This window comes from Festucalex cinctus, chromosome 15 (genome assembly GCF_051991245.1).
Source record: "Festucalex cinctus isolate MCC-2025b chromosome 15, RoL_Fcin_1.0, whole genome shotgun sequence".
NCBI lineage: Eukaryota > Metazoa > Chordata > Actinopteri > Syngnathiformes > Syngnathidae > Festucalex > Festucalex cinctus.
Genome location: NC_135425.1, coordinates 20,800,177 through 20,826,529, shown reverse-complemented (window position 1 = coordinate 20,826,529; position 26,353 = coordinate 20,800,177). Strand labels below are relative to the sequence as shown.

General features: G+C 37.9%; 1 protein-coding gene across 2 annotated transcripts in view; it reads left to right on the top strand.

The window, feature by feature from the left end:
- Window positions 1-3,135: 3,135 nt before the first annotated feature.
- Window positions 3,136-26,353, top strand: part of ccbe1 (collagen and calcium binding EGF domains 1) — a 39,370-nt gene continuing 16,152 nt past the window's right edge. The window contains exons 1-4 of one of the 2 annotated variants that reach the window (XM_077497443.1): window positions 3,136-3,331; window positions 13,856-13,948; window positions 15,983-16,244; window positions 16,332-16,415. In XM_077497443.1, the coding sequence (XP_077353569.1) occupies window positions 16,141-16,244; window positions 16,332-16,415 (188 nt within the window). In that variant the 5' untranslated portion in view covers window positions 3,136-3,331; window positions 13,856-13,948; window positions 15,983-16,140. Of the gene's footprint in view, window positions 3,332-13,734; window positions 13,949-15,982; window positions 16,245-16,331; window positions 16,416-26,353 lie in introns of those variants that run through there. The other variant, XM_077497444.1, reaches the window with a different exon arrangement.

Below are 26,353 nucleotides of genomic sequence, written 5' to 3'. Positions count from 1 at the left end.
ATAAACGACATATTGTCATTTAAAAGTGAGCATGTGTGTGTGTCATCGTCTTTTGGGTGCAGGCGAGCGAGTCGGGATTCAATCGATAGATCAGTGGTGTCCAAACTACGGCGCGGGGGCCATTTGCGGCCCGCCGTCCATTTTTCAGTGGCCCGCGACATATGCTAAAAATGGCATTTCACTCAGTTCAAATAAAATAAACAAAACAAAAATGTTTGGAGATGGTCAACATAAAAAGGGAGGGTATCGAAAAACAGGTGCCATTAAAGGTAATTTTAGTTAACTATAACTAAAATTCAAAAAAACAATATTGTAACCAAAAACTAACTGAAACGACGTTTTATGTTTACAAAACTAACAAACTACCTATAATTATAGCAAACGTCCTTCATTTTAGTCTTTGGTAATTAATTTAATGCATGAGCCTTTGCGGATGAGATTAAACGTGATTTTTAGTAGATTTATTTTGATATAAACCGGAATAATGACGTTTGAAAGTATGTCACACAGAAGTGACGTCATCTAGCAGCAGCCAATAGAAAAGAACCAAAAGATGACGTCACTCCCATGGTGTTTTTTTTTAATATTTCGCACAAGTTATACACATTAAAAAAAAATAAAAATACTAATACTGAAACTAACAAACTAAACTAAAACTAAGCATTTTTTAGAGAACTAAACTAAAAATAATAACCCTACTGCCATCTTACAAACAAATTGGTTTATATACAGTAGCATTTTTTTAAATATGCAATAGCACAAATAAAAAATTATTTGTACAATTTTTAGGACGAAACACAATTTCTCTTCATAACATTATGTGGCCCTTGCGTCATTCTGATTTTCTGGATGTGGCCCTCAAATGAAAAAGTTTGGACACCCCTGCGATAGATGGTCGAGAGAATGTTCTGGAATCAGCAGTCAGCAGGTCCGGTGAAATATCGGAAATACCTTCAAGGATGGGGATTTCCATTCATTACCTTTCAAGTTCCGCGGCCCGAGTCGTAAAGCTGCCCGCCCCAAAGACAAATTCCCTCCCTCGCGGGTCAAAAGATTGCTTTCTTTGTTCTGAGCGTCAACAGCAAACAACGCAAACTTGTCTGGAATAAATCTCCCGCAAGGCTGACTTCGGAACGGCGCCGTTGCTTTGCGGCTGCCGTGTTATCGCAGCGACAACGGGGCTTCATTTAGCCTTAATGAAAAGTAATTGTATACACGGGAAATGAATTCTTAAAGCGTGCCTCACTTCAACTTATCCCGACATTTGTTTTTTTGTCACAGAGGGATCATTTGCTTCCCAATGACGAGCTTCGCAATTACATCCAAGTAGCTTTTTAATATTAAAACAATACATCCGTGTCTTTTGGGCTTGGGACGCAATACCAGCTAAACAAATACGGTATTATCAGCTGGTTATTAGCCGACTCTTTGTTTGTGATAAAATTCCAATCGTTTTTAGCCTCCAATAAGCGCCTTTAATCAAGAGGAGTGACCTTATTAGCATGTCTAAACATGGTTAATAGGACCAAATTAAAGACACAAAGCTAACAAAACAAGGGGCACTCATTTAAGTCCTTAATTGGGCACTCATTGAAAGACAAGAAGGTTAATTCCAAAAGGCTTCTGAGGTTTTCTGTTTCTACTGGTGAAAATTTACATTGTCATAATAGTCATAATGGTTGTCAAGGACATTGTCCGCAATGCAAGCCTCTGAGCCAGGGGGCGGTAATGTTTACGATCAAAATAGGCCATTTTAGGCCAAATGCATATTAAAAAAAAACAAAAAAAAAACTGTCTTTAGCCGCTAAACCTTTGAACATTATGATGAACGTGTTAATATTAGTCTACTGTACTGAGGGCCCAAAGCTAATTGGAGCTGCACCATAACAGAAAAATATGCAGCATCCAATATGTAGAGATTTCATTTTCTTCTATCTTTCATCTTCCGTTTTTTAATTTTTGTGTGTGATTTTTCAGATTTTAGTTTTTCATACGTCTTTAGACTTTTCTGTCTTTCTGTAAAATTTCTGACATTTTTGGCAATTTTATGAATATATTATTTAATAATGGTTATTTTCTTCCTTGCCTTACTTTTTTGGATATTTTATGGCTATTTTTGACGTTTGTTTCTACCCTTTTGCTATCAATTTTGTGACATTTTTATGGACATTTGAAGGTAATTTTAGCTACTTTTTAAAGTTTAATTTTTTTTCCCATTTTTAATACAATTTTGTGGACATAATATGGTAAGTTTTGGGATTTCTTCTGTTGGTTTTGGACTTTTTATAGTTATACTTTTTGAATGTTTCCTTTTCTGCCTTTTTAAAAAAAAAATGAATTTTCTAACTTTTTTGGCAAATCCAAAGACATGGTAATTTTCTGCATTTCGTCTTTTGATTTGTACATTTTAAGGTTAGTTATTGAACATTTTCTTTTCTGCCTTTTTTTTTTTTTTTTTAATAAATGTTCCGATTATTTTTCTTTTTTGGCAATTTTGTGTACTGGTACATTATATGGTATTTTTTTATGTTTCCTCTTTTTGGATATTTTATGGTCACTTTTCCAATATGTTTAGGTTTTTTTTATTTATTTTTTTATTTTTTTATTTTTTTTTTACTTTTACATCTACCTTTTGTCTCTTTCCGACAACTTACAAATTTGTACTCTGACATTTTTTTGAATATTTATTCTTTTTTTTTTTTTTATCAAAATCATTTAAAGAATGTTGTTTAAAAAATTTAAATATGTAAAAAAAAAAAAAAATTTAAAAAAAGTTAATTTCTACTTTTTTATTTTTTATTTATTTTTTTTATTTTTTATTTTTTATTTTATTTTTTTTTAAGATCCACGGCAGTGAGGCAGGTTGCAGACCCCTGCTCTGGGGTGTAGTTGTGACAAGCCTTATTATTTGACCTTAATGTTGATTCTGAATTGATTGATCCGACTGTATCCTGCCTGTGAAGATCCCCAACAGAAGCATGATGAAACTCTTCGGGTTTGATATCCTGCCAAAGAGTGACACAGCTTTCTCTGCAGTTATCCAGGGGCCATATGGATCTTAGCAAAGAGCGTAGCCTGCTACCCGGCACCCCCCTCGGGGCAATCCCTTGTGCCCTTTCCGGGCCCACAAAACGACATGCGAACTCCACTATGATTCCCTCTAGGATCGCCGCTAGTTGAACGAGCTGCGAGGTCCGCAGCGATTCGCGCCCGAGCCGGCTGAGCCTCGCCTGGAAGGCGTACGATGAGCGGAAGCTTGGGCGGGCCGACAGGGATAGCCACATGATGCCGGCGCGCTGTTGGTTCTCCATCTGGATGGGAAAGCACTGAGGTAAGCTGTTTGGCAGACATTCCTTCATAGAACATGACAAAAAAAAAAAAAACATACATCTTATTTGTAATCTTGTCACATTCATTTTTACAAGAAAAAAATATTTTATTCTCCTCCTGACTACCAGCAATTCAAATTTGTCCTCTGCAGTGGACCTTTTTAAACCTGAATATCTCCCACCCAGTGCATATGATTGAATTGACTCCTTTTGTGCTCTAAAGAGGACATTCAGAGCTTTCCAATGATACCAAATTTGCAGGGGTGGGGCTTTGCTACCTTTGATTGCATCATAAAAGGAAATGGCTTCCCTCAGTGCAAAGCACTTTTTAGTATTTTTTTCTGTATGACGTGGCAATATTCAAAAGATGTTTTGAAAAATTGTCCCTCTCTGGCCTGATCTTGTCTCATCTTTGAGGCATGGACTGCATACAACATCAAAACGGAAACCGTTCGATTTTGGCTATACTCAATCCTGAACAAGTTATGCTAGCATTCCGTTAGCATGCCGCATATTCGTGAGCAGATGATATTGAACGTTTTTTTTTGTTTGTTTGTTTTTCCGGTGTGGCAGCAATAAGCTTCCGTACTTCCTCACTGTATTGATTAATAAGGCCTTATTTGTTAATGTTCTGGTGGTCGATGAGAGCTAGAGGTCCTTGCTCATCGGGTCCTGATGAGTCCGTGTATAGTTGTTGTTGTTTTCACCTTCTCTGACCGTGAAACGAGCACTAAATATTCCCGCATTTTGTCACGGTATCCCTTAGATTTGATTACCTGTGGGTGCTCGTTAATGCACCGGGTCGGCCATCACGCGTGTCCTTGCCGTGAGGGCGCGCCATTTACTTGGCAGCGAGGATACGAGATGCTTGTGAGTTGGCAAACGTGTGCAACCGTATGACGGGCGCGCACGCCATTGGAGACATTCCGGTTGGAATTTCATCATATTTCTATCTGTTTTAGTTTTGCAGCAATTAGCATTAGAATATAGCTAAGTTTCATCATTATTCACATTCCTGGTGAAAACACTGGCAAAAAGAGCTTGTTGCAACATGGCCCTGGTTGATCTCTTATACTCTTCTGCCACCTGCTGGCCGTTTGTGTAATAACTACCATTTCTTCAACCGTTCTTTGCAGTTGAGAGGCTGAATCAAAGCTCTAGCATAAAAACAAAACAAAAAAAACAAAACAAAAAAAACATATAAATACGTTTTTGGGCCACTTAAAACATTTGGGAAATAAGTGAACGATACTTTATCGTTAACTCTGAAAACTTGCCACTCGAATTATGTGGCTGACTCCAACCTCAACCACGAACTATTTAATCGTAATACCTTTAGCATTCCGAGCTACTACAGGCCAAAGTCAACTGTTCGATGCTACAGAATAAATCCTGATGTGAAATTTATCACATTTACCACCTTGGCTGTTTAATCTCCAATCGTTTCCTGCCCCCTCAGCCGCCGCTTCTGCGTCTATTGACGAGCTGTCAGCACACCCGGTTCATCATCATCATCTCCTTCATGCAACGCAACTTTCCATCAATTCCACGCCGAGGATTCGTTTTCCGCACCAATGCTCCTTCCTGCCATCTTGACTGCCAAATTCGCTGCTGCAGGAATCGCTCCTGCCGCCGCCATATCGTACGTTAACTACAAAATAGCTTCTTCTTTTTTTTCCCTCCCTGATGTGAAAGTTTATTTGGAACCCTGATGAATGCGCAGAAGGATCAGTGGTCAGATTTCCCTTTGACCCCTTCGCTTGTTCATATTGTGGCCAGGCATTCCCGGGAAAGCTTTAATCTTGTCTTGTGGTGGGAACAGATTAGCGCTAAAGCGAGGGAAGGCGGAGTCTTGTATATTGTTGTCCATTCTCGACTTCCATCGTACTAGATGTGATATTTTGCAGTGCATAAGTAGGAATGTTAATATCCAAACATCACAATTCGATTAATTAACCAAGCAATGTGTTAATTATCACAGTACCATGATTCCAAGCAACAATTGATGCATAAAATCCCCCCCCCCCCCAAAAAAAATAAAATAAATAAATAAATAAATGAATAAAAATAAATAAATAAATAAACTATATCCTATAAACTATATCCCAATATAGCATTTTTCCTTCAAATACCTGGTATCGGTACACGCCTATCCCTGATTGGTGATGATGATAATAATGATGAGGATGTTTTAACAAACCCCCCCAAAAATTATCAATGAACAATTTGGAAGGGATTTATTTTTAATTTATTATTATTATTAGAAGTGAGAACAAAAAAATGTTTTCAAAGAAAAAAAAGCTGATATTTTGTTTGTTGTGCAAAATAATAATAATAATAATATTTTTTTTTAAAACACTTCAAGTGATTTTTTTTTTTGCAACGTAGTAGTAAGGGAAAAAAAGTAGCTCAAAATCTTTTTTTTTTTTTTTTTTTTTAAACCAAATTGAAGTTTAACTTGGACCTTGTTTGATTTTATGACTCTTTTAGCTTGCCTCATGGTCATACAAACATGAGCATTTTTTTTTTCAATATCAATTAATAAAAAATAAATAAACAAAAAATATTGTTTAAAAATTAACATTGAGGGCGGCGTGGCTCAGTGGTAGAGTGGTCGTCGCTTTGAGGGTCTTATAAGGAGGAAACTCGCTATATAAATGAAGTACCATTTACTTTAATATGGACATTCATATTTTTATGGGGCTATGATTTATGCCCTTCACATGATGACATTTCTCAACTTAATTTCCCCCAAAAAAGTTCCACTTGTATTCTCATTACTGAAGTAAGAAGTGCCATGTGCTCATCTGAAGGGTGAATGGATGTCGCTCTGACCAGTGTCAAACCCCCCCCAACGCCAGACTCCACAGCCATGTGACACCTAAAGCTTCCTGCGTAATAGTAAATAATCCCGCCACGGCTAAACCTCCTGCCAGATTAAAACAAATCCTCCCCACCCTACAGTCAATTCCATTTTTTATTTTTTTTTGCGCTATCCATAACTTTATTAACTATCTTATCGTCATATCATGATGACCGTGGGGGGCGGGGCCAGTACATCCACGTGTCGAGCGTCTGCTGGCGATGATGTCACTCAGACGTTCGCATGCACAAATCTGCCTGGCGTTATGAATCGAGAGTGACCTCTGGTTAAGCTGTACAATCCCAAACCGTCTGTTACACCGCATAAGCTCCCATTTCTTTTGATTATTATGATTTTTTTTTTCCAGCCTTCTCTTAAATAAATGCAATGTGGATCTGATGTAATTCCATTACATTGCTACCAGCTTACTATGATACATGCTTCAATGTGGTGATTCACAACATGATCTTTTTTTTTTTTTTTTTTTATTTATTATTATTATTTTTTTAAATTGGCCTTTGGGGCAGTTATGACTGTGCCCAAGAAGTCTTCTTAGCAACCAATGACATGACATGACTTTTATGTCGGACCTAAATGGAATAGAATATCAGAATAGTTATTGAGTGTAACCGGTGGTACGTATCCTTATTTGATTAAAAAAAAAAAAAAAAAAAAAAAAAAAAAAGTTAAGCAAATCGGTAGCATGGACAATATTTTGAACAAGTCCTCTTCAAATTATCGGGTCGGAAGATTGTAATTTTTTGAATCTGTAAACTCTCAAGTTATATTGTGGGCTCTGGTCGGATGTCTGCATGACAGATGTCCTTTATCTTTCAATCCAGATATAATCTGAGGCATTAAGGTCACACTAGCCAAGACTTCCTTCTTTCTTATTTTATGAATTAATGGCGTCATCATTTGTCTCAAGAACCTCTCATACATGCATGCAGTCTCCTCGGATGACCTTCACACAAAAATTCTCCACTGAAAAAAACAAACAAAACACCCATTAGACCTCAGCCAAGGCCCAACAATGTTAAACACGTCTGCGCTTTGACTGAAAAGTCACGACATGCTAAAGTTGTTACACCCCAGTCCTGTAGGTGGCGACATACAAAATAGTGCATGTTATTCAACATACTTTTCACCACCGCAGCTCCATCTGCTGGATCTGATGGGTCACTGTTCTGCTTGACCCCAGTGCAAGTGGACTGTGATGATGGGAAATATTTCAAAATAGTGTATATATTTTTGTATGCATTGGCTGATTCATTATTTGTAAATGCTATACTGTATATAAAAATAAAAATGTTTTTATTTAATAATTAGGATTAGCTTAAATATTTTTACATACATATATATTGATAAGCATGCATGTAAATTATTTGAGAGTTTAATGTTTAATTTTAAAATATGTTCTTTGATTACTGGCTGATACAACACATTAAACATTCATAAAGTTTCATGAATCAAATTGGCTTTTTAATGTTTGATTTACCAGTATTGATTCTCATTTTTAAAATTTGTTTTCATGTTCAAAATAAATGCTCAGATAATAAAACGTTAAAAAAAATAAAAATTAAATAATAGTAAGTCATTAAAATAATTAATTGTTTATTAATTTGCTGCATGCATTTAAATTGTTTTTCAAATATGTTAATTAATTTTTTAAAAATGGGACATTTTTGAAATACATGTGTAGGACAGACAATTCGTATTGTGAGTTAAATGAATTGGGACTTACGTTTGCATGCGTATTAATTAGTGTTGTTCCGATACCATTTTTTGGCCCCCGATACCGATTCCGATACCCAGCTTTGCAGTATCGGCCGATACCGATACCATACCGATACCTAAGGTTCTTTTTTTTTTTTTTTCCTCAACATAAAAAAGCTGTCCTGCCATTGGTTCAGAGCATTCAAGGGCCAATAGGATATCTTAGATCGACATGCAGTGAGCATGTCACATACCAGTGAATGTTGTGCACGAGCAAGACACAAGATGCTGCATCCAAAACCTATATTAGAGTTGGAATTAATATTATCGGCATGTTACTTGCGAGTAGTCACCGATACCGATACCACTGTTTTAATGCAGTATCGGCGCCTCTGCCGATATCGGTATCGGAACAACACTAGTATTAATTGGATGTAGGCATTCCGATTATTAGCATGGGTTTCCCGCTTTATTTCTTCTGTTCTTTTTCAATGGCAGCAAGGCTCGAGCCTCATCTTTTTTTTTTTGAAAATTCCAATGAAGAGTGGTCCACATTTCATCTGAATACATGTCCGGCGATGACTCATTCCCCAGAAACGCTTCAATTCCTTCGTGTTGACTTTCAGCCGTCGCCCTTGTTTGACTTCCCCCCCCAAAAAAAATATTGCTCCACCCCTCCCTCCTTCTGACATTTTAAAACTTTGAGTGGCAGGTGTGAAGGGTGAATTGATCACAAGGAGAAAAGTGCAAAGACTTCAGGGAGGTGCGGCCGCTGATTGACACCTCAGCCCGGCTGGCTAAACCAACACCAACTATTCGGATTGTTGATGCAAATGACACTACTAGAGAGTCAGCTATATCAACCGCTATACTACCAATGGCCCTTATCAGCTCTCTCCTCATCCGGGTTACCCCAGTCCAGGAGGTGCCCTTGAGCAATAGCGGCAGGCTGGGTGGGAGTCACGGAAGAGCGGAAGATGTTAATCGCATGGGAAAAGCAAAGTACAAAAAAAAAAACTTTGGCGGAAAATCCTCTTACATAACAGTGATGGGGTTTTTTTATGTGTTGTTTTTCCTTTTTTTTTTTTTTTTTGTCCAAGACGTGGTGTTTTGGTAGCGTTGTTTAGGATCTGTGAAATTATCTGTCACATTAGTGCAAAGAGGCCTGCCGGAAAAAATCTCCTAATTCACATTTTCCCTGCATGGATTGCCTCGTTGCCGCCATCTGCTCGTCGGCATCTCGAGCCGCAACCACATTCTGCCCGTCCAAAGGAATTAAAGTAGGGAAATCATTTCCGTCCTTCAGTTTCCTCTGCTACACCAGGCAAGAGGACACCATTTTACAAGAATAAAACTTTTTTTTTTCTTTCAACAAAACTCATTAAATAAATTGGTTGGTTAAAAATAATAGAAGATTTTAGCATTTGTAGCAATAGAAATGTTAGCTTATGGCACTTGGTTATTTAACATCCAAAACGAGCTCCAAAAGACACCTGGCTACTTGCTACCTATTCGGTTAGATTAGCATCCGATATCAACGTTGTCAGTGACTTCATTCTTATACTACGTTTGCTGACTTTTGTTGTTGTTGTGTTCCTATAATATTCCAAAACAAATCCGGGGCTGCCTCTTGCAAACTTGCAATCTTAAAGGCCAGATTCATCTTTCCATTTCCTCTTTTCCGATTGTTGGCGATACGATGCTCGCTATTCTGTACGTGGTCGCAAAGGCCTGGAAGAATTTGTTCCGATTATCTGCATCTGCTATAACGCTGGAGGGGAAGGACGATTTCAAAGTGTGCACTCGTATTTGCGTGCAGCAATAAAAACAAAAAAAAAAAAACAAAGGAGGGAGGGAGGGGTGAGACGCGGTAATCCAAGGACGGCGGGAGGTTGTTTGTATTGATCAGAACGCGTGCGGTAACGTGCAGGTAGTTTCCAGTCTGGCACGAGATGTCGGCTGCTGATAAACGGTTAAATCGGCTTAGGGATTTTCTTTTTTTCTTGTCCCTACAATACAATTTCCATGTTCAACTTTAATGACAATCAAAATACAATGTCAGCATCATAAAAGCTTTATTTACAGTAAAGGAAATGTTTGAAGTACAGACTGTGTTCACTTATTGTGGATTCACTGTATTGCCAATTTTTATTTGGGTCCATAACATAAATCAAACGCTACATACCATACATACACTGTAGCACCATTGCAAACAAAAGTACAGTGAACTCTTCCGACGAAAATAAGCATTAATATTCACATTCATATGCACAAAGTATAATGAAACTAAACTTATGGCATTCCTGCTTGATAATTCAACATGGATGGCAGTGGATAACATTTCCATACTGTTCGGTGTTTTTGTTTCCCTTGCAAGCCGGAAGCACGTTTAGCGATAATACAGTACTTAGTACTTTAGTTTAAACATAAACAAAATTAGTAATCCATCTAAACAATTAGTAAACCTTTTTTAATGACAAATAAATACTTTTAACCTTAAAAAAAAGATAATTTATTATTATTATTATTATTATTATTATTATTATTATTATCATTATTATTATTATTATTATTAATGACTTCTATTTGGGCGGGCATGCAACATAGCACCCGCAAAAAAGTGAAGGAACACTGTATGGTATAAGCAGAAGTTAACCAGCCTATTATTATTAAAAAAATAAATAAAAATATGTCATGAAACTGGCATACTAAGTTGAAATATTAAGATTTTTATTTCCCCCTCAAATTTAACATTTTGTAATAATATTTCAATTTGAGTCTAATATTCATTGCTTTATAGGGGAGGGGAAAAATTAAATATCCATATTTTCCAATATTCCATTTTTTGTCAGAACATTATGAATTTATTTCATATGACAAATGTTCATTTAATTACGTGTGCGTATGTGCGTATGTATAGATGTGAGTTTAAAGTTGATTATGTACGTACTCAATTTTATTTATAGAGCAACAACCATGATACATAACTAAAAATCAGACATATAAATAAAAACAGATATCAATAAAATAATATAAAGACAGCAAATACAACAAAACAAAAAACACTAAAACAATTCTGATCTCATGCTGAGATGAACAAGTGTAAGACTAAGCTTAGCTGTGGAAAAAAGAAAAAGGTGTAATATAATGAGAATAAAGTCATGATATTACAAAGATAAAATCATAATTCTCTCTTTGGGCAGCAGATGAGTCACTGGTTGCGCAGCTGATGTCAATGAGCAGCGAGACGGTATCAGTGTACGTGCCGGGAAACCACTGAAGCGTTGAAATGACAGGAAGGAAATTGCTTATTAACCTGCTGTCTCACCAACGAAGAAGAAGAAACGAGAAAGGGCCTGACTTTGTTCCCAGAAATTACATGTGAATGCGGAGAGAAGAAACGGAATTAATTGAAGTAGTTCAAGTGGATAGCGAAGTAGAACGGTGCGACGGAATGATCTTCTCGTCACGCTAACATGACGGCTTTTTCTCTCATTTCGATTATTTTGAGAATACTACTGCATGATTTTATTCTCACTAATTAATATCTTCTTTACTCTTTAACTTTGCAAAATAAGTCTTCTAGCAATGTGACTTATTCTTTTGTTACCTTCTAACTCAATTCTCATATCATTAATAATTTGTTGTTACAACATTGCGATTTGATTCGAGTTTGGCTTCGTAGCATTCCGGTTTTACTCTCGTAACACTACGAATTCGGATTCATTTAACATTATCAGCTTGTTTTCGTAACTTCGGAATTAAAAAACATTCAAACTAGTGTTAATTTTAGTCGCCCGTTTTTAAATTTCGTCTCAGTTTTAGTCCGATTTCAATCACGTTTATTAGTTTTTAATCATAGTTATTCAACCTCATCCCGTTTTTATTTACGTAGTCCATTTTAAGTCGACTATAAATCTAGCATTTAAGTCTTTAATTTAGTCCAAGAAAACATCATTTTATTCGTCTAGATTTAGTCAACAAAAACTGTCAACATTTTAGTCTCGTTTTAGTCAGGACAATCATTTAACCCCATTTATTTTTTATTTTTATATTTTTATTTTATTATAGCATTAAAAAAACGTATAAATACGTCTTTGGGACACGTAAAACATTTAAAATAGAACGTATCTATACGTTTTTGGGAGCAAATGAGTTAATGATGGGTTTAGTCTAGTCTAATCTAGTTTTAGTCCGGTGAAAAATGCGTGTTGACGAAATTTATTTTTGTTTAATTTTCGTTGACGAAATTAACACCAATTCAAATTTAATTCTAATTATGACTTTATTCTTGGAACACTTGGACTTATAGATGCCACAAGAGGGCAGCAAATCACTACTTTTCCATTAGACAGAGCTTTTGTCTGAGTACAAGAACAGAATCGGGGAGTTTTCCAGTGAATAACATCGGATAGTTTAAAAAAATAAAATAAAATAAAATCTCCAATTAGTGAATGACGAATACATGGGACTATGATTTTGTTCTCGGAACAGTGCAACTTTTTTTTTCCTGCAACTTTGCAACTCAATTCCCAAATGGTTACAACTTTATTCGTATAACACTGTGACTTCATTGTCATAACGTCACACCGTCAGTCCTCTGTTATGTTTGACTACCAGCCAGACATGATTAAACGGCAGCTCTATTTCCATATTGATTGGAGTGAATCGACTAATTAAGTCTATGCATATGCATGCGCTTGCTTTAACGCCGCTAGTGGTTTTAATCTAAAAATCCATACAGATAGAGAGCGATAGAGGTAGCACAGCACGCTGTGATTTATAATGCAGTAAGAGGATCATGAACAACGAGCGAGGACTGACGTGGGCAAAGTTAGTCAAGGGTAATGAAAATGGAATTAGTGGCTTTATTTGAGAAAAAAAAAAAAAAAAAAAAAAAAGAGACAGAGAGAGACTAACACGAGTTCAAGCGCTCCCGGCTGTGTTCTTTCCGCACTGAGCAGATACTGCATGACCTTGAGACCGTGATGATATAAAAACATAAAAAAATAACAGAGTGTCCCACACTTTTCACGTCTTCTCAGCTCTTAACACGTCAGTGAGCGTACGCGACGCCAAGACGAGCTTGACGAGTGCGACAAGGTGACGCGGGCTGTTAGCGTCAGTTTAGCCGGCTAAGAGCCGACGGACGGACCGCTCTCGTCTGGGGACGTGCAGATCGCCACTGCTGCAGTGCTGCAGACCGACACGCAGACGGCAAACCGCAAGGTGTCGACGCAATATACGATACTCTTCACGTGGCAACCGCTCCAATACCGTCATGCATTAACAGTAACACACGAGATGAATAACTTTGATTGACTGTCACGAAAGATTCTCTCTCATTGGTCACTGTGCTGTATTTGAAAAATGAGTCAGTAACTAAATTGGCTACATCTGAAGTAGGCTAAAATTATTTTTATTTTATATTTTTAATGTTTTATTTTTTATATTTTGTAGCGTTACATCAATTAATAATTGATTTATTATCATTTAAACTATGTATTGATTTACCCTTGGAAACTTGATCTTGAATGACATACTAATTACAATACTTTGCTTGTCAAGGACATTTTGGTGATGCACGGGGACAAGTTATGATCAGGATTTCATCCCAACTATATTATATATTTATATTATATATATGTATATTTTTTTACATTTTAGTTTGTCCTTCCATTTTTGCTTCCAGCTGTACAAAAGCACATGAGAAATGCATAATTCTTTTGTATTAAAACTATCTAAAAATATTCAAATAAAATATTTTGTATATTTTTCAAAATATTAAATGAGGGCTATTTCACATGATTATTATTCATTATTGTAGTTTTTGCTCAGATTATACGAGGTAGAATTTTGGTATGGACTTATCCAATTTCACTTAAATTGTTGGAAATGTATGATTCACTAATTCCAAATATATCTTCATGTTCATCTATCAACACAGAATAATAAGTCACGGCCTCCTGCAAGTCTGTCGGCTTTGTGTTTGGCAGGCCCGGATTTCACAAGGACGAAGTCAATATTTGAGTAAACTGAGGTGAGATCATGATTTATTTATGTATTTATTTATTTATTTTTATTTTTGTGGCATTTTTCTCTGGTGATGTGTTGTGAATTTTTCCTATAATGAGGGCCTTGGTTTGAGGAACACTGACCAATAGATGAAGAAAAACGCAGAAAAAGACCAACAGCTCTATCTGCTGAATATGGTGGGGCACCGCACTCACTGCCCTGAAATGCAAAGTTGCCATTTGGATGGGCTCTTAAATAGCCTACTGTGAGCAGTAAATAAATCCCTGGAGAGGAAATACACCATATAGCGCACCACATTTAGGCTATGGTACATATACAAGAACGACAATGACGTACATCAAAGTGAAAATGCTTGCTCTGGTGTTATCTGAAGGGGGCTAAACAAGGAAACGGCTCACCATCTTGCCCCATTATTCCCCTTATACATGAGCCTGTGACGCCTCGCAGCATCCCTCATTATTGGACAGCTCGGGTTGCTGAGGCATGGAAACGGGTGGAAGGTAAATGGCACAGCCTCGGCGCCGTCGTCGGCGTGACGCACTAAAAGCTGTCATCCATTTTGTGGCCACTGGTGACGAGGGTGCTGCTGAATCAAGAGGAGGCAAGAGGGATGCTGATCTCTTGGCTGAAAGAGCCACCCAGTGGAGGGAAGCGGTACTACAGCTACATACTCAAAAGCTGGACGCAGTTTGAGCATTTATTCCAAATCCATAATATACAGTTTATGGTGGTCATATACTTTTTAAAAATGTCCAATTGGCAAAACTATAAAGATAGTAAACTACTGTGCTACAGTAGTAACACCATCAGGCCCAACTAATAAGCACATGTGTTACTTCCTGGAAGTACACTAAAATACCAACGAGTACCATGAAACACCAAGTTGTCCAACTACAGAATTGTTTTCAAAGGGGAAGTTAATAATTTTCTTGACAATATGTTCGATGTGGCCCCCCTGGTCTAAACACGATATTCCGATTCGTGGTTAAATTAATATGAATTAAAAAGCAAAATCCAATCATTTTTATCCATCTCAGGAGGTGGCCATTTTGCCACTTGCTGTTGACTGACATCACACATCAATAATGTAATGCTGGATTCGAGGAAGGTGCAAAGATGGACTTTTCCAACCTCCTCCGAAGAAAAGTACAAAAGGTCAGAGTTGAGAAGTTGCAAAAAAACAAAAAAAACAAAAACAAAACACTTCATCCACCAACTTCAAGCTGACGTCACTTGACAATGGCGAACCCAAATGGAGACACAGACTGTGAATGGTAAAACATGATCTTTATTTATTATTTAATTTAGTTATTCAACATAATCTCACATAAATTTGATTTACACTGATTGTGTGAAGATATGCCATATCTCCCTGTTCAGTGGAATGTATTCAATGCTTTGAAGCTATTCCAATAAACTAATAAAGGAAATTAGAAGGAATGTTTGCTGGAGGTCCAAATGTATTGTGATGAATCAGAGAATTAAACAATTTATCTGAATCAGCTGTATCTTCGCCTGGAACGCATGCACCGAAGTCGGAAATGGGACAATCCGAGATTAGATACATTAGATTTCCCACTTTCCTTGAATGCAAACATCACATGACCTAACACAGCGAACAGGTGAGCCGTGATTGGTCGTTACCTGAGCCCTTCGGCACTGTGATGTTATTTTCAGTCGACAGCAAGTGGCAAAATGGCCGCCCCTTGAGATGGATTTTTTTTATATATATATATTAACCCTTTAATCAGGTGAAAATGTCGAAATGAGTTTTGTTTGTACAACTAAAGTGTGCTCGTTTGCTGGTGCAGCGAAAAAGTACTTGCCAACTTTTCGCATAGTGGCTCTCGAATCGTCACACAGATGTACCTAATGAAGTGGTCGTTGGGGTTGTTCTCTTGCTGAGCTTCCGTTGTTAACCGCGAGGTAGCAGCAGAGTTCAAGTCCTGAACTTCTCTGCACTTCCACTCGAAAGTAAAAAAAAAAAGCATGCGGTATGAATGTCAAATAATGAAAACTAATCACCATAAATCGCCAGGGTAGAGCCCCTCGCTTGACCACAACGTGCGAATGGCGAGTGGGAGGGTCCGTGGCTGGCTGCGTGACAGCTTGTGTCCACGCACGGCCCCTGCACCACCACCGCCTAGCTCATTCCACGAGAGGGTGGCCCGGTGACAGCAACCCCGACGGAGCGTCATGAACCCCGGACACGCTCGCAGCCTGCTCGCCGCCCTCACCTGGTTGCTGCTTCTCTCCGGAGCCTCGCCGCGGTCACACCGGCAGGAGGACGCCCGACTCAGGTAACGTTCGGCGGACACTTTCAGACGACCAGCGCTGTAGTTTTTTGTTGTTAAGTTAGGCTACTTCTTTAAATATTATTTTGACAGTGACAGTGAAGAGTGCTCAGATAACATCTCCACTACCAAGTACTCCTGCGTTAAACCCAATGGGGAAGTTGCCACATGCTACAGGTGAGTCTGTAATTGGTTTTAATTAGTTATTTATTGACATTAACTCATAGCTGACCGATATAATCTAATTCACTATGTAACAAGAAATGTATAATTATAGCAAATCGAAGCAATCCTCAGATACCATTAGGGAATCTTGTTGGATGCGTTTTGTATTGGTTCAAAATTCGAGCGCAAAAGTCCATACTCGATGTTTCTCAAATGGGTTTACTAAACATCATGGTTTCCATGGTGACAGTGCAGTTTAATAAAAGTAAATAAACATTTACCTTATTTATGCTGACGATATCAGTTATATTGGTCATGCGCGAAGTTGTATCTTTTTTAAATGTCAATTTGTGTCAGTTATGCAAAGTGAATGTCAACAAGTTATTGAAAAGTAACGGTTTACTTTTAGCACAGCAAACAACCAGATGGGACGTCGTTGTGGTTAACGTCGAGGTGTTTTATGCAAAACTTTGTTGTAAATTTTTGTAGGAATCTTTTACAGTTTCAGTTCGAAAGCAAAAATTCAGGAGTGCAAGGCGGTCTAATTGCCTACGTCACATGGACGGCCCACTACATCATCATCCGCCAGGGGAGATTGCGCAATTTACCTGTATAAATGGTTTGACCCCAGCGAATCAATTTCTGCTCCTGCAATGTCAAACTCCTGTGTGCACTTCTCCTGCCCTGATTTTAATGGGAATGAGTGGAGCCGCTTTGATTGGCTGTGAGTCGGCTGCGTTCCATACCACAATGTTTTCTACCTGTGCAAAGTCTAGGAAAATACCAAAAAAAAAAAAGAAAAAAGAAAATTCCACCTTTGTGAACAGTTAGACTGTGCTATGCGCTAGGCTTGCGCTGGGCACAAAAATGGGGCCCTTTGTAGTAGAAGTCAGACATTTCCACATGGCAGAACTCCCAGAAATTGGTCCAAGTTGTTTTTACGTAATCCTGCAGTTATGAAATCTGTTCGTCGCATAGCTTTCGCTGACAATGCCAAAACGTAAGCATTTTATGTTTGGTTTAGATTTAAGTGACCACAAAAAAATTGCTCTCTGATGAAGTTTTCGAAACATCATGGTTGCCATGGATGCAGTCGTCTCACGGAACTGAACAGTCGAAATGTTCCGAAGTGAACAATCACATGTCGGTAATCTTTTTACGTGGTTAATTTATGCAAAGTGAATCTTGATGTATGATAATGTAAAGATTTGTAAAACACAACTTTGTGTATAATCCCGCAAGTTAGCACAAAAAAGAAAAAAAAAAAAAGGACTGGATTATTCAGACATTTTACCTTTTACCCAAAAATCTTCTTCATTCGTGTCTGTCTGTCTTGCACAAACAGCAAATATCTGACAGTGATTAAAAACACAGCTAGCTGTTCCTTTACGTAACAATTAGCGGGTGGGTATTTCCCTATGTTTTTGAAAGATGCTGAAATCCAAGCGGGAGTGAGCCTACGAATTCATATCTGAATTGTGGGGTCGTCTCGGCTGTTGAGCTTCAGCAGTCTCACGGAACATCGTTCATCAAAGCGCCACGGCCGACCTCCCATCATGTTGCCGTTTTCAATCTATTGTGACAAGAGCTGAGAGTTACCGTGTTGGTATTTTGTCTGGCTCCCAGGTTGAATATTGGCTCCAAAAAGAGACTGTGAAGGACCGGGCAAGGCTTTTGCTCCTCAAATAGTTCTAATTGCCGTGTAAACGCTTTACTAGTGCAAATGGTGTGAGCGTTGGGTGCCAGTTTGGCAACGACGCGGGCGCTAAGTGTTGTTACTTTGCTAAACATTTAGAAAATTAAATCTTGGCTTTCCATTCTGCATGTGATTATTTATTTATTTTTTCAAATTGTTTTTATAGTGCTTTTCATGGTGGTAATAAATGGTTTATTAGCGTATGTAGAGTTCTGTTTTCAAACTTCAGTTTTATTTAATGAAAACCTATAAAGCAAAGGGGTGTCTGGAAATTAGTACTTTATTTTTTGAAATGTGCAACTTTTTTTGTCTAGCACTGTATTTAATATCTATTTTTGTATGTACCGCTTTTTGTCATGGAACTACAATTATCTTCTCATCGCATTTTTCCTCCTAATATCAATAAATTTGTTTTTGATAGACTACAAACATTTTATTCTTGTAAAATGTACATTTTCTTTGTAAAACTCAGATATTGACCAATATTAGATTCTGAATGTATGATAGCCGTGAGCAAAGATATTGCAGTATCAATGTATTAAAATGACAGCTCTAAAATGACCCTATTTGAAATATTTGTGTAAATAATACAAACAGAATGTCTTTTCTATTGAACACAATCCATTTTATTTTTAAACAAAATATAGAATAGAAAAATCTGGTCCATGTTAAGTTTACATAAATAAATAAATGTTAACATTTTCCCCGTTTTAATTCAGTGTCCCATCACTGGTGAGCTATTATTAGAACAGTCCCGTGAGCTACTCATGTTGTCCTTGGGGCGAACTAGCACCTGTTGGCACTTTTTTTTTTTTTTTTTTTTTTTTTTTTTTACTTTTAGGAGAATGCACATTAATTAAAAGATAAAGGCATCTGTTTGCAGTGTTTCTTTCTCTTTGCTCCTCCGTGCGAAACTGCTCACTGAGGAGAAAAAAAAGTTACTTGGAGGCTATTAACTTCAAAAGAGGCAGCTCATTATTCAACACTGTAAGCAGCCAATCATATTGTGTTTGCTTAGATGTCTCCTAAAAGAAAAAAAGAAAAGATCATTACCTCTGACATTGCCACATAATAATAATTACGTTAGGCTTCATAAAATATTTTTCCTCTTAAAGTATTTCTCTTACCTCTCTCGGATTATCCATTTTTTTCTTGAAATTACATTACCTTTATTCAGTAACAATATGAACATTATGAATTTATGCTTGTATCCTGTAAATTCAGAATCATTCTAATAATACTGCAACTAAGATCAGAATGACATTATGACATTTCCTTTAAAATAAGACACTATTACTCTAAAACTTTCTTGCAGCATCCAATGATTAACATTTTTTTTTCCCCCGTGAAGTGCAATATTGGTGAAATATTTCCACGAAAGGAGGGTGGGGGGGATATGCGGACGGAGAGTGAATGCCCACTCGTCTCATTTGGATGCCGCCCTGAGTCGGATGTGCGAACCGTCACCTCATTTTTTAGCATGATGTCATTTTCGTTTCTGAAGGTGAATGGATCGCGTCGAAAAGGGCCACGTACTCGCTGATATACTCGCCGAATTTCATCAGCCACGCTCACATTGTTGAAACGGTTTCAGTGTCACAGCGATGGCCACGCCAAGACGAAGGCCAGAATTCCCCCCCCACGTGCTAAGCAACAATGGCAGGAACAAAAAGCACACATTTCTAATCTTAGTTTATAACTCCTCTTCAGTGGGGGCGCGCGAAAAGGATGATTGCGCTGATTTATTGCGTGTACGATGTTGGCTTAGCCCGGCCTGTAAAAAGACTTCCCCATAAAAGACTTTCCACTCTACAGCTGCAAGATAATTAATGTGCGGCATGTGTCGTGGTTGCAGTGTTGTTTTTAAAAATAATTCTGCTGTTATGGAGCTTTTTAGTTTCTTTTTTTCTTGCCTGATTCCCCTCCCCACCTCCCACCCCACCCGCACTTCAGCTGTAGTTAGCGTATGCTAGCTGTTATCGTCATCAAAAGCCCACTTAGTCGCTCATTGACTGCAACCCCCTAATTCAAGTCTAATGTTGTTTAAAGCAACAATGGGAAATAATTGTATCCCAATGAGGTACTGTACATTGGAGTTTGATTTATTTAGTTGTTTTTTCGGTCTATTTTATGTGGGCAGAATGTTCTATTCTGATTATTATTCTGATTAGTTTTTGGAATGTCAACATTTGTAAAAATTTAAGCCCTTTGTGACATAAAATCAATTTATTAAACTTCTTGTTAGCTGATTATTTTAGCAAGTTAGCGGCATTAAAAATCTCTAATCTAGCGACATCTTAGTAATTTTTTATTTTTTTTTGTGCTACTAATGTAGCTAAGAAAGGATGATGGAGGGAGTCCAGGTTGTTTCTCAACATCTCTTTGAGCAGATGTAGACACAGCAATCATGCCAATCTGAGATGCCTGAAAAGCATTTACACCGGTTGGCAGCCTTCCTCGCCATCGTAACTTTGAAACGTAGCCTGCCGCGGAAAAGTCAAACAACCCCAGATGACAATTCAGATGCAATAAATCCTCACAATCTATTACCATTAAACGTTGTAAAACATAGTGCCTATATTGTGTCAAAGCATATTAGGACTTTATTATCTTAAAAGTGCAACTATATTCCCGGAAAAATCTTGGCTTTTCCCGTTAATAATATGGTTATTATGAAAATGTGACTATTTTCAACGCATTGCATTTTCACGTACAAATGTGAACTAAAGTGCATATATGTTAAAAAAATAGTAATAATAATAATCTTTTTTCTTTTCTTTTTTTTATAATAAATCATAATTCAGTACAGTGCTCTTAAAATGTTAGTTTAATCTCTTATAATAACGTTAATCCTGTAGTCTAAGATTACAGATTTTTTTTCTCCTATTGTACATAATTTACATAAAATCACATCTTTATCATCTTTGAAAGCTGAAAAGAAATGTGAATGCAAAAGAAGGATGATGAGAAAGAAGAGAGGTTTGGGCTAGCTAACGAGCCCCGCTCCCCTTCAAAGACACGCGTAATGATTAATTAATGGGAATCATCACAATTAATCAGGAATAAAAACACAGTAAATTGTCGGTAGTTTTCGCATTGTGATTAATTGCAGGCGTAGCGAAACATAAACTGAGAAATCAGTTGTATGCACACACTGTGCCCTGTAATTGGAAATGGATATTGTGTGACGTTTTGAGTTACGCAATACATGCCGACCGACTTCGGATGACGACACTTTTTTGTGGTCTCACTGTATCGTAGGTTTTTGCAGTGATCACTGTTCCACACAGACTTATGTTACTGAAGACTTACATATGTAGCTTTCAATCAGGGGTGGGCAAACTTTAAAAAAAAAAAAAAAAAAGTTTTATTACAGTATTTCTGCTCATGCATTTTTATTTTTATGATTACTATACTTTAGAAGTTCTGATTGATTAGCTGTGAGTCGACGACGGAGGCGTGCTTGATTTGCATTTATTGCTACTCCTACTGGAGGTGAATCTTGGCCCAGACGTGTATTTCCTAAAGTGAGGAAGATGCAGAAGGAGTGCAAGCGATCACGTTAGCGCAAGGGAGGACATGTTAGTGTTAAAAGAGCATTCCTTAGTGACAGATGTGGACATCACGCAATGGATAACATGCTGGTTGTTGCTTGCTTGCACTGCTTGAACACAAGTGACCACCATGCAGCATTCCTAACTGTGATTTTCCTTAAGCACACATGAAGATAATCATGCCACTTTGAGTGTGAAAGTAGATTTACCCCACATGATCCTCTAAAAAAAAAATGACTACAATGGTAAATTGCTAAACTGATTCAATATTTACAATTAAAAAAAAAAGACCAATCACAGCTCACCTGTTTTCTGAAGTTGAGCTGTGATTGGTTGTTACCTGAGACCTGAGCAACTGTGATGTCATTTTCACTCGACAGCAAATGGCAAAATGGCCGCCTTCTGATACGGATAAAAAAAAACGCTGGATTTTGCCACTAACGTAATATTAACCAGAATACCGTATTTATACTAGTGGGACTGCATAGACCATAATTGCGCCAATAAAACATTTTTGGGTTGACTAACCTCTTTAATAAAGTGCCACTTCAGTCTCATAAACATTATCCTGTAGACACTATAGTGTTATTTGAGGGTGACCAACCACAATAGAAGTGACATGGCGAAGAGTTAGTCACCGAAGTGGAGTTAGCAAAGAAGCTAAATGCTAATCTTGTATAGCTTCTTCTTCTTTTTTTTTTTTCTTTTTTTTTTTTTTTTACTCTGTTTCTTCCAGCACTCAAATTAGGTGAAGTCACTCCTGATCTAAGGCAAATGATTCGGCTTCTGGAAAACTGTAATCCTTCTTTTTGGAATTACAACCACATGGAAGTATCTGTTTTACCCATTTTCTATGTAAAATTACAGTACATATAGACAAATGTGATTTTATGTGACTTACTGGTCACCACAAGAGGCATCACAAACTCTTAACTTGGAATGTTTGCAACAAATGCTGATCTCTCTCTCTCTCTCTCTCTCTCTCTCTCTCTCTCTCTCTCTCTCTCTCTCTCTCTCTCTCTCTCTCTCTCTCTCTCACTCTCTCTCACTCTCTCTCACTATTTCTATCTATACTATCGCACCCTACGCCCTATATAGTGCCCTACTGAGGGGTCACGCCATTTTGTCGTGGCGACCGAATGTCCAGGGCACTCAAAATTACCCAGAATGCACTCTGAAAAGTAGCGAACATCGATGTTCACTCACCGGGGTTGATATAGACCACAATGCATTGCGAGCATGGATAAACATGGCGCGAGCGAAAGCGCAAGCGTGAGAGTCAAAGTGAAGCATTAATGGAAATAATACATGCTTTTTAGTTGAAAATATTTACAACAAAGGAACTGAAGTATAGTTTTAAAACATTTTCATTCAGTTACGGTGGTCACGTGATATGTGACAAGGAGAAAGTAGTGAGCGGGACTATGTAGTGAATGAGGGGTTAGGGGACAAGGGTGGACATTTGGACACAGCCTGTCTATCTCTATCTCTATCTGTATCTGTGTTCCGAAAGTGACAGGTATCATTGTGGATTACTTCATCTTCTAGCTTGCTGTTAGTGCAGAATACTGCAGCTGCTTCTGCTTTAAGGAACAGGCGGTGTTTTGGCGTCCAGCTATGGTCCAGCACACTTATAGTCTGCTCCATGTTCCATACAGCTGCCAACACCTGCAGATAGCTTTGTGTTACTCTCCGCAGTGTATTCTGAGCGCTTTTATTGTAGCGTGCTGGTTGTGAAATGAGGAGCACGTGAATTTTTAAAGATTCACTTTTGTCTTCCAGTTTGGGGTGTGGGGTTACCTGAGAACAGTGTTTCCCAAATTAGGATTGGCAGCCAAAACCGATAATTGTTAAGTTTTTGTTTGTCAGCTGACTGGATGGACTTCACCCTTGACTGGTTGCTATAGTCAGTCACAGGGCAAGTGCAAAAATTAAGGCAAAATGCAGACTACACCCTGGATTGGTCGCCAATCGCAGAGTGATTGTGAGCGGACCGTGGAGTATGAATAAATCCGAATCCTTGACAGCTATGTAAACGACTATGTCAATGGCCCTCAAAAGGAAGTTTGGCTTCCAGTTTGAGGTTTTGTCCCTGGAGTTTCTCTGGATTTGTCTTTCCCAAGCTTGGGTTGGGAACCAAAACAGATCCTGGGTGAGTTTTTATTTGGATGTCAGTTGACATAAGACAAAAAGCAGACTATAGTCAAGATTGGTGGCCAGTGAATGGGCCATTGAATGTGAACCCACCCATTGCTAGCTGCGTGACTTGTAGTTGGAGCGTCAATCTCTGAAGCTTCTCTAGACTGTTCTACAGTATTCCCAAACTGGGTTTTTATTGGGTCACCAGCTGGCTACAAACGGCCCTTGGGATGCATTTGTCTTGTTAAACCTTCATGCTGAGTTGGTTGGCATTCAATTCACAGAGTGTAAATGGACCACTGAGTGTGAGGTCCAATGCCCATGACATTGATGTGAAGAACTACCCTACCAATGATCATAAAGTGGGAGCTTGGATCAAAAAGGCCTACTTTGACTTCCAGAGATTTGTCTCTGGAGTTCCTTGATTCCAGCCTTTCCCAAACCTTGATTGTATGCTACGTGAACCACTTCCTATCAATGTCCATCTGAAAATTTAGGTATAAGCTACCAATGGATCTTTGAAGATATTAATTTAAGGGCTCAAGTTTTTGTTTGTGGAGGGAGATCATCATGACTAGCCTTTCACAATCTGGTATCCAAAACAGATCCGGCATCAATTTTTATTTGTTTGCCAGCTGACTTAAGACAAAATGCACAATACACACTGGATTTGTTGCAAGTTGTTGCCAATAGAACCAGTGTGTTTGCTTCCTGAGCACAATTCTGCCATGTGAATCACTTGTCCTGTAGAGTCTCACTTTGACCTGATTTGGTACTTTGATTTCCGAGAGTGTTCTTTCCCAATCTTTGGTTGGGAACCAAAGTAGATCCTGGGTCAGATTATAATTCCATTGTAAAGGTTTTTTTTTTTAAGGCGAAATTGCTGCTAAGACTTCCTTGGCCAAAGCTTATCGTTATCAGGCTTCTGCAGAGCCTGCTGTTGATCTGATATTGCAGGTATTGAATCAGGTATTTGTGGAGGACGAAAACATCTAAAACCCGAAGGACTCCAGCCCTTGAGGACCAGAGTTGTGGAAGAGTTTTGTCTAGTCAGGTGGCTGGATATATTGGTAGCCCACAATAATCTTTTTTTTTTTTTTTTCTAGACTAAGAAGCTCATTTCTTTGGGAATGATTCTGACATAAGTGGCTTGATCTAGCCAAGCTCATATGAGAAGGTAATTTATGAGTTTCTTCTTCAGACTGGCAGAAAACAGAAATCTTCTAGTACACCAGTGGTCAACCAGATGGGCTGATGTTATGTAGAGAAAAATAACTAAATTGGAAAGATTAGGAAACACTACTTTGGAAAAACAACAGTAATTTTGGAGATTTGACACCAGACAGTTGCAATAGTTCAAGTCAAACGTCAGCTTTTCGGGTGTAAGAGGTCAACCGGAAGCAGAGTTTCGACAGCTCTTCAAACTGTCAGGCATTATTTGGCAAATACAAAGCAAGGAATTCTAGTGATTTTGATTGATAGTTAAGATCCAAGGTCGGTTAGGTTGCAGAAACTCTTGCCGGTTGCAAAACTCGATGTTGTTCGGAGTCATCAAGTTTGCGAAATAAGCCTTTAGTCATCTAAAGTTCTCCAGCTGTCTCCCTCTCAGTAGAAAGATATCATCTGGTGGAAAAACACTATTCTTCAGTTTTGTTTTACCTTTTTTTTGGCATCCGAAAGGTAGCCTGCAATCTAATAATTCCAGGGAATAATGAGGACACGGCTGAGGGAACGTCAGCACGTCAAAGGAATTTTACAGTAAGAACAGGGAAAATCGCTCCTGTGGTATTTTTAGATGAACCGCTGACCTCTCTAAGTGTCTTGTTTTTTTTTTTTTTCTTAATCTGGTGGTTCTCTGTACATTCTTAACATGGACTCAGATTACTTTGTATTTTTTTTGTTTTCCTTTATACCCTTTGTCCTCAGGTGTGTTTTGTGTATCAGGTTTAAACTTGCTGAACTTGAGCTCATCTTTAGCTTTCAGGTAGCAGGACCTGAATACAAGTGTTTTTTACTAACGTGCGCATACAACCGATGAGACAGTTTATGGTGAAAGTCCTGATTTAATATCCCATAACATCGTCTTCTTTACCAGACATGTAGGAGGTTCATTTCTAAGTGACGTGATGCGAACCCCCCTACAGTGGAGACCAAGCAAGGTGTTTACATTTTTCAAAAAGAAAGTTGATTTTACTCAAGTGCGCCAGAAAGATTATGGTGACTTTCTTGATTTAGTATCCCATAGCATGATTTTTTTTTTTTTTTTGCTTGGGTGCACCTACAAATACCAAGACAGTATCTATGGGTGACATCTTGATTTCTTATTTCTTCTTCTCCTGTCACAGAAGAGTTTTATATGCAAGTGACATGATGTGAAACCCCTCCAGTACAAACGGAGCCAATATAGTTCATGTGTTTACATTTTTACTTAAGTGTTCTTAAAAATACCAAGACAGTTTATGCTGAAGTCTTTGTTTCACAAGCATGCAATTGAATTTAAATATAGGTCATGTAAATGTATTAAAAATTAAATATATTACTATTTGTTAAACGAAAACAAA